This window comes from Cygnus atratus, chromosome 4 (genome assembly GCF_013377495.2).
Source record: "Cygnus atratus isolate AKBS03 ecotype Queensland, Australia chromosome 4, CAtr_DNAZoo_HiC_assembly, whole genome shotgun sequence".
Taxonomy (NCBI): domain Eukaryota; kingdom Metazoa; phylum Chordata; class Aves; order Anseriformes; family Anatidae; genus Cygnus; species Cygnus atratus.
This window is the reverse complement of record NC_066365.1, coordinates 70,740,053-70,756,996: the sequence shown is the minus strand read 5'-3', so window position 1 is coordinate 70,756,996 and position 16,944 is coordinate 70,740,053. Positions and strand designations below refer to the sequence as shown.

The 16,944-nt window shown below is 40.4% G+C and overlaps 1 protein-coding gene and 1 long non-coding RNA gene across 19 annotated transcripts in view; both read right to left on the bottom strand.

Annotated features, from left to right (window-relative positions):
* Positions 1-195: 195 nt before the first annotated feature.
* Positions 196-5,069, bottom strand: LOC118248406 (uncharacterized). Its single transcript, XR_004778748.1, has 4 exons — positions 4,957-5,069; positions 3,973-4,021; positions 3,034-3,157; positions 196-1,121 (listed from the first exon to the last, which is right to left on the bottom strand). It is a non-coding gene; the product is annotated as an uncharacterized LOC118248406 (long non-coding RNA).
* A 4,022-nt stretch (positions 5,070-9,091) lies between these two features.
* Positions 9,092-16,944, bottom strand: part of CTBP1 (C-terminal binding protein 1) — a 234,963-nt gene continuing 227,110 nt past the window's right edge. For 14 of the 18 annotated variants that reach the window (XM_050710298.1, XM_050710296.1, XM_050710301.1 and 11 more), the window contains 2 exons: positions 16,103-16,220; positions 9,092-10,558 (listed from right to left, as the gene is read on the bottom strand). In XM_050710298.1, the coding sequence (XP_050566255.1) occupies positions 10,372-10,558; positions 16,103-16,220 (305 nt within the window). In that variant the 3' untranslated portion in view covers positions 9,092-10,371. The remainder of the gene's footprint in view (positions 10,559-16,102; positions 16,221-16,944) is intronic. The other 4 variants (XM_050710302.1, XM_035547163.2, XM_035547165.2 and 1 more) reach the window with 1 other exon arrangement.

Sequence of the window (16,944 nt, the reverse complement as noted above, 5' to 3'; positions counted from 1 at the left end):
TTTGTATTCATCTCTACTGATTCCACTATTGTTTTCCCTTGCTCAGCAAGATGTATATTACAGTCTGTTTAATTGTGTGTTTGATCTTTACTACTTAACCAGATCTATTTATCATTACAATGCATCAGTACATTATAAAGCTTTCAGGCACATTTATCAGCATAACAAAGCTCCCACTACATAAGAGTCCTCCAGGGAAATAAAGCAACAACGACAAATACTTTAATGCAATTCACTTAACAGTACAAATATTTGTAATTACAAAAATCTTTAAGTGTGCTTCTTCCATAAATGGCACATTTTTCTTAAAATTGCTTTCATAATGTGGTAGTGCCTCCCATTTATGCAGTTTATAGTTTTCTGACATTGCAGAAAGCAAGGCCAAGTTAGCTGGTTTATTGTATTTTCCCTCTTGCTAATGTGAAGGCAGAACTCACATTCACTGAAGTGCTATTGAGAATTTGGTTACACCTAATAAAATGGGAACATTTAAAAAACACTAGTGTGTGATTAATAACCGCTATAAATACATTACAGTGTGAATGCGGTGTTACAGATTGCTGCAAGCCACGTGTGAACTAAGTCTAAAACAATCAATTAACCATTAATTGTGATGTCTGTTAATCATTGATTAACCTGTTATAAATAACAAATACATTGCCCTTGCTGTAAAATGGGACCACCAGGCTATATTGCAAGGCTATTCATGTTTTTCACGCCTACCAAAGAAAAACGCGTGTTGTCAATCTGTTGTAATTTTGGTACCTTTTTTTTTTATATTTAACATTCTTGGACAGCATGTTGTTACTTCACTGGTAGGTAATATTTTTGCTTTTGTCTCATTGCAAGTGATTGCAGATTGAAGGACATCCCAGGAAGCTATCTTTTACAGCTGCAAATTGTCATGCCACAAGGAAGTCCTGGGGATATTTGTTTTATCTTATCACGCAGTGAGTTATTTTACAATTGTCTATTGTCAGGGTAGGGGCCAGCAGCATTTTTCAGGCCTCCAGCTAGCCTTCGAACTGCAGTGAAGTCTCCAGGCAGTGGCAGTGGGATACTCACCTTCCCCAGACCCATCACACAGTCAAAATAGCCAGAATTCCTCTAGGCCACAAGAACTAAAAATGAAATTATGAATACAAATATTAGAACATCAGCACTAAGATTCAGAAGTCAAGCACTCAAAAGGTAGCAAAATCCAGACTGCAGATATTTTGTGAAATCTCAGCATGGCCACATGAACATGAACGCTATGATCCTGAAATGCCAAGCATTGTGCTCTATTTTCCATAGCATTATATACTATATCCATAGCATTATATGTTATATATACATATATACACACTATATATTGGTCTACCATTCAGAAGACCAATGCTCCATTAATAAAAGACTGGTTAAAAATCTGCATTGTATGCGCTGTTTCTGTTTGGATCTGATGCTATTGTGTGATGTATAACCATTGTTACTGCACCTAATTTTAACACAGAGACATATTTTAACATCCAGTCTGCAAAACACAGGGAGAAGCAGAGGAAATCTACTTCTGCCCATGTTTCTCATTGTTCCAGAATGGGAAATTCCCACTGCATTCTAAAACATGGTATTTCAGATCAGTGTTTTGGAGCAAAACAGATTTGCTCCTCCTGAAAGATGAGGGAGAGGGAGACAAATGCTACTGATGGCCGCTGCAGAACCTGCATGTGCAGCTGATGAGTTTCACGTCCCAGCACCTCTGAGGAAGAGGCACAACCACCCCCAGGTGAGGTTAGCAGAGCAGTAAGGTGCATGGCCATAAGCAGTACTGTTAGGGAACAGGATGAGGAAGGGCAGGGCAGGCCTGGACACATGAAAGCTCTCTGAATGGAGCCAGCCAAAGCACTGCTGTCACCACAGAGAGGAAGAGAGGGAACTGGAAACTTCCCTGAGAGGGCCCCTGAAGCGATTGAGAAAAGAAGAAACCAGCCCCTGATGGAAAGCTGTAATTTGAGACATCTCCAGGCGGCGAAAGCAGCAGGATGTATTCCGCAAAATCTCAGACTGTCAGGACAGCAAACAGCATAACCCGTGCACTGGCTTTGAAAAACATCTAGAGGGGTCTATGCTGCCCTTCTGGTTTTTTAGCCTGCCTTCACACTTGTGCCTGGAAAATATTTGGAGTGGGGACTACCTCCAAATATTTATTTACATATTTCTAAATACAAAAATGCGTTTCTAGAGCCTCTCTCCCAAACAGGTGCGAGGTCTTTGAGCCTTCTGTGACCCAAAAAGGGAAACAGCACCCGCACTGCGATCACTGGGCCAGCCGACACCGCTTCACCCCCTGTCCCTCCCGGCTGTCCGCTCCGTTATCCTCTTCAAACTCCTTGCCACCTAGCGGCGTGCCCGGCCTGCTTCAGGGCCTGTGAGAGAGGGAGGCAAGGAGGCAACAGCACCAGCACCCATGGATGTTGAATGTAGCGGGAAAGCGAGTGGAAAAACCCATGTGGGGCAGCCCAGGGCCAGGGTGCAGGCCTGGTGTTACCCATGGAGCAGCGAGGGGGCCCAGAGGCAGGAAGGGGGGCACGTGGCGGTGGTGGGCTGGGAACAAGCGTAGGGCATAGGCCTCACCGCAGCCAAAGGTGTGGGTTAGTAGGACATGGGTGCCCACACGGGTCAGATGGGACCTTGCCATATCACACTGGGTTCTCCCCTCACGTTTCATGTATTTAACTTAGAGCAAGGCCCAGAGCACAACTGCTCTCTCCCAGCGCATTCATCCAGGTGAAGGCAGCAGCAGGCAAGCTTTCGCTCCCCAAGCTGAGCAAACACAGCATGTCTGAAAGTCCAGAGCCCTGGGATAAATGCACTCAAAAAATAAATTTTAAAAATTTATGTGTCGTTTAGTGATGTCCTAATAGAAACAGCAGGGTTGCTGCTTTCATCCTGGATGTTATAATGCTAAACCAAACATCTTTAAACAAAAACCACCCTTTCTTCCCAGGGATCTACCTCCCCAGAGAGACTGGATAGATGTTGAGGGTGAATTACCAGATGAGGATTATCAAGGCAGTTCAGCCTGTTTTTCAAAGACAGCACCAGCAGTCAGAGAAGTTTCACCAGCAGTCAGAGAACCCTCCCTTCTGGGGATAAATTTTCCATGGGGTGTAGGTGTCTGGAGACAGAGGGGATAAGAAGCAATACACACATGTACCTCTTCTGGATAACATTTCATTCCTACAATGTACATTTCCTAAGCAATGAAGCCACTTTGAAGCTAGAAATTGACATGAGAAGCTTATACCATACACACTTGGATCTGTAGAGACTGCCCCTGGTTTATTCTATTGTATCTGTGAGCACTTAATCGAGATGATTATATGTGTGAAGAGCTATTCCTCCTAAGCTTTCACTTAGGTCACCAAAGAGAAGCAGAAGAGGAAGCACAGACAGGTAACTAGATTTAAAAGCAGTCACCGTCTGATGGCTAGTCAATGGCCTTTTCTAAGGGGAACAGGCAGCGCCTGCTTAGATCTGAATTCACAGCTGTCTTCACAAACTACTGCGAATCCCTGGTAGCTCTACTGCCAGTTAATCACAGATGATAACTAAAATGCATCAGGAATTGCATCAACATCAGAAACCTTGTACAACTTCCAGCAGCACTGGACATATCGAACAAAGTTCTCCAAATGGTAAGGTTTGGTTCCAGAGCCTGTGGCATCATGAAGCATGTACACCATAGTGACACGCTTTGTTCCTGGCTGTGTGTGAAAATCCAAGTGGGAGAAATGTGGCAATCCAAGAAGTCCCAATTTAATATTGGTCTTAAATAAAAATCCCTTAGGATTTTATTTTTCTGTAAAATGGGATCAGATCTCATCTACTAGTTAAGTGATGCGAAATCATGCTTTCATACTCAGAACTTACAGAGGCTGAAAATGTCTGAAAATAAGCATTGAGTCACAGTGGAGATTTTTCATCTCTTACCTGTGCTTCTCATAATAAAAGGCTGTATCCTGTGCTTACAATGGCTGGTCTGTGGAAGGAAAAAAAAATAAAGACAGTTCTTCAGAATATGAATTCTTGGAAATCTCCAATTTCAACAAACCGTTTCAAAGGACAGGCTTTCTTGGAATGGAAAGTGATGGCCTTGTAGCTAATTACAAATGTCTATCATTTAGAAATAAAGATAAATATATCATCATAACTTCTTCATAACATGATAAACACATTTCACATACATTAGACCTTTAAAAACATGAGAAAGCAAACTGACGGAAAACCCATACTAAAAAGAACTTGGAGGTACCCTGACTCTCTTTTAGTATAAAAACTACTGATACAGATAATGGCAAAATTCTTTCTGGAAAACACCAAAAGCAGATTCTCTTTCTATTGTGGTTTAAGTGTGATAAAATGCAGCACAGACTGAACTTTACACCAGGGCTCAACATTCTACTGAACAGCAAAGGGAATTTAATGGGATTTACTGTGATGCTTTTAAGGGTGCTGAAGAGCCAGTGCTGCTGCTTGCTCCATTCCTGGAGACGGGAACATGCTGCAGAGCTGGCAGCTGTGTTGGAGGCAACTGGCTTGAGAATTTAACAAATTGCATCGGGTGGGACTTTCTGAAAACTGCTGGAGGGATTTGAAAACACAAGTCTGAGATGTCCGGTCCTCAGTAGATCTATTTTTAGGTGTTGATTTGCTGCCCTAACTCCTAGGGTTTGACCAGGGAAGACCAGCTCCATAAGCTTTTCCCAAGCCATACAAGGACTCTGCTTTCACTGAACCTACAAAGAAATAGCACTTCTGCTGTCATAATTGTCTGCTTCTAGTACATCATATTTAATACATAAAAAGGCTCCTTGTGGCAATTTAACAATTATGTTCCTTTTTTATTACTTTAAATCTTTGCAACTAAAACCATATTCATTTAAATGCGTTAAAACGACAACAAAACTTCCTTACTTTATTTCTTGAGCAGAGTCAATGCTTCCAACTGGCAACCACTTGTCCTTTCCAGGCAGCATATGAAAGAAGGGGATAGAGATGTAGTTAAAGACTATGCGAGTAACAAATGTCTTCAATGGATTGGCACGCTCAGAGAGTGATCCACATCAACTTGGAAATATATCAAATGCCTCTAATTGTCCCAAGGCCATATTTCATCCTGTTTATGGTGGCCTTGACACACAGTGTCACAACACCCCTAAAACAAACAAAGTTCCATCAAGAAAACACTCTGTTACAACTCTCAGCAGAAATGTAAAGGCAAAGAAAAATGCTAAGACTGGGTTTGAAGAGCCATAAGTGTCTCTGTTGAAAAGAAAATGGAAATTCCAGATGAGGAACTGCATAACGAAATACCAACTGAGAGATCCCACGGTCAAAAGGGGATGGAAAAGATAAAATATGGGGTGTAGTGAGGGATTGTGCATAGAGGTCAGCCAAGGAGAGCTAAAAAATGACCGGTCTGTATTGAGCTGGAACTCCCAGGCAAAGAGAAAAAGTAGAACTGACCAAATGACTTTTTTTTTTTTTTCCTTAAAAAAGGGAAGAATTCCAAAAGTAACATTCTGTGTCCCTGAACATGAGCGGGATGCATTCTGCAAGAGGCAAACACACAAACAGATGCAGATGATGGGATGAAAGCAAGGACGATCTACGAGAACAGGACTACTTCAGGCACTTGAGCGTAAGCACAATTTGGAGATTCCACTATTGTTGAGGTAGGTGCTCAGCCCTACCAAGCTAAATACAGTCTGAAGACTGGGAAGATGATTAATCAAGTTCTTTGAGCACCTGTAACTTTGCAGGAAAACAGATTACCAAGGAAATTGGAAAGTCAACAGAGGCAAGGAGACAATAGCTTAAAGTCTCAGAAAAGATTGAAAATCCTATAATTTCATCTGCAGAAGATAACCATTTTCAACCAAGAACTATGCCATTCTAAAGGACAAAAATAGAGGGCCACAAAGGAAAGGATGTGCAATATTGTGTATCTGGTAATGACAGAAACTGGAAAAGAAAACAGATGAATAATACAGCTTGGTCTTCCTGGAAGATGTGTCACTGACCTCAGTATAAAGGAGAACTGGCTAAAATGTAACCTCCTCGCTAAATACAGGTCAGTCTACATGACCTCATGTTCAACATGAAACAATAACTGAAATTTAGAGCCAGGGAAAGCCAAATTAAATAACACAGTTTAAAATTATAGTGAGGGTTATTTTGCATTTAAACAAACTACCAAAGGAAACAGAAAAAAAAAGAAAAAAAGAAAAAAAAGAAAAAAGCTTGACATTTTAATATAAAGACTAGAAATCTTTCCGAAATATTTACTTATGCCACAACAAGATATCAGGTTTAATGAAGAAGTATATGACATTTACAGCTTTACAAAGTGGTGAGGCAAAATGATCTAATATTACTCTCTTCCCTTAAAACCAATGACTGCTTTCCCCCCTTTTTTTTTTTCCTCTCCAATCTATGAAAGGTAAAAAAGTTATAGGGTGAACTGAATGACTAAAGGAAACACTGGCAGTACTGCCTTACTTCAAGCAGAACAAGTGACATTATCAAAGTGTTCACTCAAATCAAATAAAAGAACTCTTTGGTCTGAGGCAAAGAGTAAGTGGGTAACAGCCAGATTACAGTAGTCCCACTCATTTGGAAAGCCAGCCTTCATCTTTTGAGGTGGGAGGCTGCACAAGAAAATAATACAGGATTTTCCTCTAAAAAATAAATATAAAATTAAAAGAGACTGAAGGAAAAAACCTCGAGGCCTGTTATAAAGCAAGTTGAAGTGTTTTAGCCTGAATGGAAAAAGCCTTCACTTGATATGACCTTTAAATGATCTCACATTTTGGATGAAAAAACAGTTAATTAACAAACAAACAACAAACTGAAGGAACTTCAGGACTGCCTCTGATACTCTAATTAGAAATCTTTCCCAGAGCCTCCCTGCTGATAGACATCTTTTCCTAATCCCCATTTATGCTTGTCTGTTCATGTCAGCATTTCTTTAGCATTTCTTCCTCCTCCTCAGCATCTACTTACTATTTATAAAGTCTTTTCCTCAAGTCAGCCTTTGCTTTAAGCTAAAGAAACCAAGTTACTCCCATTCCTCTCACCCAACAAGCCCCCCAGACCAGTCATTTTGAGTCTGCCTTTGCTGTTACTTCAGCTAGAGCTCATCCTTTGGAAGATGCACGAGCAAAACTACGGATCAAATGCTCCAGGTCCTGAGCAGCATCACTGATTCATTCCTATCCCTACCAAAAATACTTGGTCTGCCGCGTCTTGTGATCCCACTGCTTTTTTCCACAGCTGCCCCACGGTGGCAATGAATCAGTCCTACCATGGGGAATCGCTTCTGACTCCTGACAAATCTTTGACTTCCAGCTACGTGACTCTGTGTTTGCACAACTGGTAACTGTCCACTGCTACCAGCACATTCCTTGATACCATCCAGCTCTTGTGCAGACTCCAGAGCCTCCTCCGTACCTACAGTCCTTGAACCATCAGCACTTCCAGTCTGCTCGGCCTACTTCTTAGCCAAGATCCTTAATTCAGGTAACAACAGAAACCAGAACCACTTTGACTACTTCCCCTTTCAGCAGTCCCACGTCACCTTCTGTTGCCCTCTTCTGCCATTGCCACTTGGTGTTTCCCTGCTACCTTCTGCACAAACTTTATTTAGCACATACTTTACCAGATGGAGGAAATCGAATCACATTTCCACAACCCAGCAAAATCAGTCGTAAAAGACATTAAGGTTAGTCTGGAAAAACCTTTGTTTATTACGGTACACTTTTCCAATTAGTCATTTACTCCAAACCTTTTATATTTTGAAATCCAGTATTTGCTCTGAAGCTCTTCAGGTGGTAACCCAGAAGTCAGTACACGTGGCTCTTGTCATTGCCTGGATGACTTCTCCCTTTTGCTCCAATAGAAGGAAACTGGATGGCTCTCCAGCACTAAAACTGACCAATATATCTCAAGTACCAGCATAAAAGCAACGATCGTGCATTACCACAGTGGCAAATCCCTATTACACCCATCAGTGCAGTACTTCAGGCTCAAATCCTGAATAAAAGCTTTGCCTGAACAAGCACGGATGATGGCCTGAACACGTGCATGGTTGAAGGACAGCAAGCTTCAGAGCTACTTGCTGTAAATACTGGTGTCTTCATCTTTTTTCCATTTATTGATTCATTGGAAACAAAGCTTACTTACATATGCTGTGTCAAAACTGATGCATGAGAAGGAAAAAAACTCCTGGTTTTTCTCTAGAAATCTGCTTCCTTTGCTAGCAAGACTGTCAGCAATTCTCAGCAGCCAGATGTTAGATGTTTGGTTTACAAATGTTAAAGAAGCTTCTGCAGCCCTACAAGGAATCATCTTAAAACGTGAATTACCAGTGAAATATGAAAATCCACTTCAACTGCAGGAGATCGCATTTGTTTTGCACCAATGTTTTGGCCACGAAGCCGACTAGAAGCCTCTCTGCTGGGATAACCTGCAGTTTACAGCTGTTTTCTGGTATGTTTCTGGAACTACTTTGCCATCAAATAAATCATACTAGGTGACATCTTGGTCTCTAGAAGGAAAAAACCTTCCACTCTTCCATGGAGACAAAATTTTACTTTATGTATTCCTTGGGAACAGACCCGCAATTATCAGCCTTTCTTGATTTGCAGCCTCCTGATGTTTTCCGAACAGAAGTGGAGGCAGGAATGGGAGACAGGAACTTTCCATGGATCCCATAAGAACTGTTCAACAACCAGAGGCAGGCAGTTACTAATTCAGATTAATGATGAACACGCAGGTAAGAGACAACCTACCAGGTTTATCTCCAGGTTCACTTCTCTCCCTTCCCTGTCTCCTTTGTGCTGCAGCTAAACTTGCTCGTTACACTGTGCAGGGATGAAAGGACATCCTGAAAGGAGCGTGGTAAGGCCAGAACAGCTTCCAGATGAAAACCTGCCATAAGAACACTTCTGCCTCTGAAACAACCTCTTGCAATACAGCAAATACAAGCACGTCCTGCTGCACACTTCCATCATCACAAAAGCAAATAAAACAATGGACACTTCTCACGTTGGACTTCGGCAAAAGACGTTTATTATTATTATTATTGTCGTGTTGCTGTTGTACCTGCTCTGCTCTGCCCACAGTGGTAGCATAAATGCTGTTACCATATTGTAGCTGATGATGCCGGTGTACAAATCAAAATCCATCTTAATTTCAAACTCCATTAGAAACACAGGAAAAAAAGATCAACATTTACGAAATGTAAAGGGAAAAATGGTATGGAAAGAATTTTTTTTTTTTATTATTTTTCAAGCTTCCAAGACGGTATTACAAACAACAGAGAGCAAAGTAAAGCTAGAAATGAAATACTTGACAGCATCTGTTTTAAAAATTACAGCTAAGAAACCTAATAAAAGTTGAATAAACAGTTACTAGAAATAAAAATTTTTACACATATGATATTTGTCTGGGATTTTTATTTCTTTAAAATAATTCATACAAATGGTTACAGTCACAAACATGATTTTAACCAAAAATATTGCTAGCCTACCACATTACCAGGAAGGAATCAATGTAGGCAATGAAATGCTGCTACTTTTCAGTAGTCTAGTGCCTTTTTCGCATACCACCAATAATATATACTTTAACTGGTGACAAAAAGCACAATGCTCGTTTATACAAAACCTTTTTTTCCTCAAAATCTCTTTGCAAGGTTGTCTTCATTTTGAAATAAGGGAATTCATGCCAAAATTAGGAGAAACGGTTTTTCTTTTGTTTACTAAATTATTCTAAAAAATAAGACAAGCAGGTAGAAAAAACAATGCACTGTGTGGCGTAGAAAGAAAAATGGGAAAAATTCATTGTCCTGAGAAGTTTGCCAACTGCCTCATTTTTGGGCATGTTTTAAAATATAAAAGAAAAGATTTTTAATCTCAAAATTGGTTTGTTGAATGCCTCCCTTATGTTTTTCCTTGTTGACAGCTAAGCAAACAAACCCTTTTTAATGTTCTAAAAACTGTACACAGACAAGTACATTCATGATATAATTAACTACTAACTTCTCTTGCTTAACAAAGAACCCATAGGACACAGAAACAGTGAATCAGTCCACTGGACAGGGACAAACTACAATTTATACGGAGGAAAAAATGCTTCCAAATCTTCTTTTTGTCTCCCACCTTTTCCTTTTATACTGTATATTGGACCAGTTTCTAAAACAATAATCGTCTCCTCCTGTAAGTTCATGGTTTTGCCTTTAATCAAAATCCAGGGTTTTGTGTTTGGTTATTTTTTTTTTCCACACGCTGAAGTTGAAATCTCTGATGTTGGGAATGCTGTTTTCATAGGCTACAATTGGTCGCTCGGGTGGTCTCTATCAGCTTCTGGTTTGACAGTTTGGCCGGGGGAAGGAGCATGGGGCGGGTGGGCTACAGCAGGGAGGCCGTGTGATAAAGACATAGGGTTGGGGACTATTCCTTCTACTGCCGTAGGTATGCCAGTTGGAGCCACGCTTACAACACCTGGGGGATACCTGCTGAGAGAAGAAGAGGAGAGCACATGTTAAAACCAAGAGATGGCTGACAGGAAAGCCCACCTTGCCTCCTCCTAGAGGTACAGAGATGTTTATTTTATTTTCAGACCAGTGAGAAATACTGTTGGTTAAGCTCACGATGAGATACCATATGTGGATGCTGTCAAATAAAGCAAAACATGCTGTGTTTCGCCCAAATGAGAAATAAAGACTTGCTACGATTTGCTTTGGTTTGTTTTTGTGTTTTTTTCTTCCAATTTCAGATTTAATAGCAAGATTGACAGCATGGCAATGGAAACAACTGCTCCTCTCAAAGTATATCTCAGCATGAAGCAACTCAGGCTAGGTCTGCACGATACACATGTCCTCTGGGACTGTTCCTCAAGTTGACCTTTGGAAATTTTTTTTCAATTTTGAAATTTCACTGTTGTGGTTTGAAAAACTATTTCTTTAGACTAATCTTGCAATCAGAGCTTTCTGACAGCCCCCTAAAAGGGGGATCACACTCACACTCTTGAGAGGACAAATTCACACCTATTACACCCAAGATTTTTATTTTTTTTTAAGCTCCAAACTTGCCACAGTAGTTGTCTGAAAGAGAACCAGTACTAGCTATACAAAGGACAAAGTGCTTTAGGCAGACTGCAGTAAAGAGAGATGCAAACAAAAAAAACCTGTGGAAGGTTTTCAAGACTTCTTACTCTTTCTGGATGAACACCATGGTCCTTTTATAAATTTAATTTTAGGAATTTTAGGAATTTAATAAACAAAACACCCTCTGATTTAGCTTGATTTTATGATGGCTCTGATACTACCAGGCTAAAAGAAAATCTTTCCCATCTACTGTTTCAGTCCCCACGTTCAAATGGAATTGATGAACACTTGTATCTCATGGTGCCTATACATAAAAAGAACAGCTATAAACAAATGACTTTTCCAAAAATGTTTTCTCTTTAGCCAAGTACCTTGGTCCCAGCTTGCTGGCCCATGCTGGCCACTTACACTGCCCCTTTGGTCCCGTCCCCCCTACTCCATCAAACAGCTGCACACTTAGCCCTTCTTCTCTTCTGCTGTGTTCGGCTTACTCAAGCTCCCTAGTGAGAGCGTTATCCGTACTGAAAGCCTAAACACACAATCCTGCCACTTACTCATTGTGGCATTTGTTGGCCTAGTGTTTATTTAAAATTAAATGGAAAAAAAAGCACATGTAGTCTAGGCAAGCTTTTTCAAATACCACATTGTTCTGCAGGTGATTTTCCTCTCCTCTGAGTTCCTCACTGAATCCCTCGGGGAATTTCACCCCCTTTCAGTAGCATCTTTCCTAAAGTAATGCACGTTTGTACTGCTCACCCCGAGTCCCCTCAAACCGATAGCAAATTAGTGCAGAACTTATGTAGAACAGCCAGGAAACTCCAAGGAAAAGCAGGATGAAAGCCCATTTATCTGTTCTTTTTTCCACCACAGAAACATCACGGGACCTGCTTTTTGCAGACTGTGCCAGAGGGGCTCAGCATGGCTATATGATATGGCACAGTGACAATAAAGACACAGTAGTCACCATGGGAAAGATTCCTACAGATCCTAATGATGGCTGTTACCTAGGATGGATAACCAGGATGTGAAGGACCACACCACCTGTAGGCCAGAGAACTTTGTTCCCACTTGTACACGTATTTGCAGGGCTTCCTATGCTAATTCCTTCTCCAGAGAGGTTCCTTAGAATTAATTTGCAGTTGCTAATGGAATTAGTTGCTTGTTTCAGTACTTCAATTTGAATCTTATTAATCAAATTTGCTTCAATTCCTATGAAAACTGTCCGACTGGGTATTGTTTTTATTTATTCAAATTTAATTTTCAAACAGCTTATCTGTTACTCTAGGTGTTTTGTAAAAATCACAACAAGAAATGACAAGAATTTCTGTTTATAAGCCCAACAGAGCAACAACAGTTTCCAACACAGACCCTCACTTTTTTAAAACCATGTTCCTCGAGGATACACACGCGGAACAGGGACAGATCAGGGCAAATTCTCCATCTGTGTTTCCCTCAGGAAGAAAAGTCAGAGCTTTCCCTCCTGGAAGTGGGCAGAACGAGATGAGAAGCACTAGCAGTTATCTTACGGGCATGGGTAAGCAGTCCAGACTACACACCTGTTATTCTGCACTGACTTCAGATATTCTTTCTGTACATAAAAATGATCCCCTTGGACACTGTGTTATTCTATCTGCCAGCACCTCTCCTCAGAAGCAAGCTTGCACTTCATAGAGTTCCTCCTAATCTTCCTCCTCTGGCAGCACTAAGTCAAAACGGTTTCCAGGTAAAATGTCCACTGAATTAAATTTTTGAAAAAAGCAGGAGAGGTCAGTTATGTCTCATCTGCTACTTCATACTCCCCCTTTCCCATGCGGTCTTTATGCAGAAAATTACAGTAGTCCTCTTAATTGGAACTGAAATGCAACTTTAATTTCCATGTTAATCTCCTGTATTTTTTTTTAATTACAGAAGCACCTTTCACTACATTAAGCACTGTAAAAAAAACTGAGTCTGCCCCAAAAGCACTTAAAATTCAAGTGCCCAGGGCCAGGCCGAGAGGCGCTGGGCACAGCCCGGGGCCCAGGAGCTCCCTGTGAGCACCAGGCAGCCCTGCTGGGCTGGGTGGGGATGGAGCCTGGCACAGGCTGCCCAGAGCCTGGGGGGCTCCTCCTGGGGGCTCCAGCAGCCGCCTGGACATGGGGCTGACCACACAGCTTGGAGTGGCTCTGCTGGGGCAGGACTCGGAGCAGAAGGCCCCAGAGGTCCCTGCCAGCCTCAGGCAGTCTGTGGTTCTGTTAAGCACCTACCCTATGTTACATTACATGCAGAGCCTGAAAATGACCAGTGAAATACCTTGGTGTGAAAAAACTCCTGAATGGTTACCATTATCTAACTACTCTCATTCAAGTACCTCTTATGGACTGGGATAGTCTCGTCTTCTGCCTGTTAGAAGGCAGAAAGATATGTCAAGATGTCTATAAATTGTACAACTACTGTTTACTGGCTGTGGTATTTCATTTTTCCTATAACCTGCTCTCTCTGTGACACAAAATGGCAGGGTGTTATTTAGCAGGTGGCTCAGTAGAAAATTCACAGTAATAACACAAAAGCAGGGTATATTATGCCGCTTCACCAAGACTATTACAAATATTTCCTTCTCGGGAATATTGTTAATCTGTATTTATGGGATAGGTCCTGTTAGCCTAACCCTTTTTGTTGATGGGGTGTCTTGCCTTTTGCATAGCAAATGGTTTTGTTTTCCACAGAAAATGAAGATATTCAGAATATCTAGATTATATTCTGCTGATGAATGCTCAATGTTCTTTGCTAGCGATATCTGATAATTTAAGAGCTCTCTCCTTTATCAAAATTCAAGTAAATGATATATCCCAAATTAAATAGCCTTGTTAGTTTTAGTTCACTGAAAGAGCTATTTGCATTTTTTAACATATAAATTATTATCCCAGGTCTTATCTTCTAATGCAATTACATGACTGTGATACAGTTATTAGCACATCTGAAACATCACACCGCTTGTGAAAGGCTCCACAACTCAGCTAGTTGAGCATAATCTTGCATTGCAAAAAGACAGAAAAATTTGTTTCAAACAACCAGTTCAAATTCTGTACTTAAAACAGCTAAGAATTAAGCACCAGCAAACACTGCTACTGAAACCTATTTCTTCATAAAGCTTGAGCTTCAAGTTCCATATATTTTGTACTGCACAAAATAACAACTGCTCTAGCCCACACTCAAAGACCACTCTATCAGCCCTCCAGAAAGCAGCTTTCAGTGTTTCTTGTATTACTCTTATGTTTCCCTCAAAATTGCCAAAGTGAGTTCTCTTCTGGATGTGAAAACAAATGTGAATTCACAGTTAACTTATGATTTATTTTATCCTTTGAAAAAACTGACTGAAACAATGTCTACAAAAGGCATTTATTTCTGTGCTTATCCTGCTTAAATTAAATACATATGGTCTTTACCTTGTAAATCGTTAACTCCCCAGACGTTCCTAAGTTAAAATCCATTTCTAACTGTGAAGCCTGCTTCTGCTGGACTTGTGACTCCCCCCAAAAGGGAACAAGCAACTGCACTTTATTTGGGCACACAACCCTGTACTCAACTGCCACGACATAGTTGGAGTTATTACCCCCAGTTCAGGAACACCTGCCAATAAGCCTCAGCTGCATTCAGATATGCCCCGAGTAGTTCAAATCGAAGTCAATGAATCCAAATGCTGTGTGGAAGAGAATACGTACGCTTGAACTTTTCGCTTCAGCAAATAAAAACAGCCTTCTTCAGATATTTAGGGCTATGGGTACTTTTCCCAAAAGTAAGTATCTTGACATGCACTGAGGTATGTGCGTGTTGATCAAATCAAAGTTATTCTTTTCCTTTGATGAGCTTACAGCTACTGCTGAGGAGATTAAGGCAGAGGGTGGTGATGCTCCCTCTGTCATCTCTCCATCACTTTCTGAAGAGATTGCTAGAACTCCTTGGGACTTAAGAGCTTTGCCACACTTCTCAGCACTGCATGGTTAGGTTCTCATACAGCGTAACACAAAAAGAATTCCTACACCCAATAAAAGTAAGGGACAGTCCTCCTGAAGAAGGACAATGATAAGAAAGACGTATGAAGAATGAGAGCAGAAAGATTAGAAGAGGTTAAAAAAAAGTATTGAACTGCCCCTTCCCTCAAGTTATTGCCTTTCAGCAGCTGTTTGTAGCTTTCTCAGTCACTTCCATCCTACTTATGAGTAAATACCATACTTGAAGTTAAAAATTGCAGACTTTTTTATTAATAAAAATTGCGTGAAGCTCACTACTAGGAAAATCTGCTGCTAGGACAGCTGCTAGGGCTAAAGGGATAGAGAAAGACTACCAAGCAAAGTAAACTAAAATACATACTCAATGTGGAAAAAATTACCCTTTTCTACTGATTATTAAAAGCTGCTTTCACAGTTGATTGAGAACGCATCGATTAAAACCCTCAAATGCTTGTAAAGAACGTCTTAAAAATAAAATGCAAAATTTAGAAAACACTACTTGAAACATATTTTCATAAACACCACAGGCTATTCCACTGTATTCATTAACTGAATTATTTGTTCCCTCGTGTCTGGAGGCCACAAAACACAGAGCAATACTTTATTATTGAAAGTCTTTCTTTAACCTACTGCTTTGCTCAGAAAAAAAGAACAAAAACTTCCATCGCACTCACTCGAGATGACCAGAATTGTTTCAGTGGAACATATAGAAGACTGTATATTGTTCAGATACTACTAACCACAAAAAAAAAGATAAGAAAAGGAAACATACTTATGCACTGCATGACTGCTTTCAGTACCTAGCAAAACAAGATTATCTTCCTGAATGCAACAATTACGAAAACAATACAGTTGAAGCCTGATCCAAAGACACTTCATTTATTAATATAAGGTCATTTCTTTATTCCAGAATACTTACCTTTGACTTAAGCAAGTATTTCTTTTACACCTGCAGCGTGCTTACCTGTATGCAGCACCATTAAGCTCTGGATGAACAACTCCGGGATCCATGCTGGCCCAATGTGTAGCTGCAGTCAAATGATCTTTGTTAACACAGTTTTTCAGACTGTCTGGAATACGACCTAGGATGAAGCAAGGGAGAGGGAGGGAAAACAACAACAACAACAAAAATTAAGTATGGTATATACTCTCAATTTATCCATGTTAAAAACAGAGTTATAAACATTTGTGTATTTAAAATACATAAAAACAAATTAAGAGATCATTTTTGATCCTCACTGCTCTCCTTTTGCCTGGGACTTAGTTGTTAATGTGCAGCTTTATTTTTATTTCTCTGTCTCTCTTTAATATATCCTGTTCTTTATATACATGGTCTCAATAAAACAATAACCACTAAGATTCATACTTCCCAAGAACCTAAAATTTGACTATACAGCATGGCTGTATATGTATTATTATATAATAATAATACAATTATTATATATAGTATACAGATAGAATCCAGATTTTCTTTACGGCAACAGGAATGCTTCCACCTATTTCGACAGAAGATCAGTTGGAGCCTGTGTTTTTTCTGACATCTGTTTTAATGTATTTCTTCTAAAGTTTAATCTTGCTGTGGATTTGCACATACGGAGGCAGAAAGAGTCAAACTGAAGACAACCTCTGCTTCTGCTGGCAACAGTACTCCAGGAACACTTTCAAGACCTGACCATGCTCCACCATTTAAGCATTCAGGCTCTTTGTCTCAAACTTCCTATTGGAAATTTGATTAAAGACTTACTACTCATTGCTTGCTCTTTCTATCCATCAGCCAGGCCACGACGGGGCTGCAAAAAAGACCTT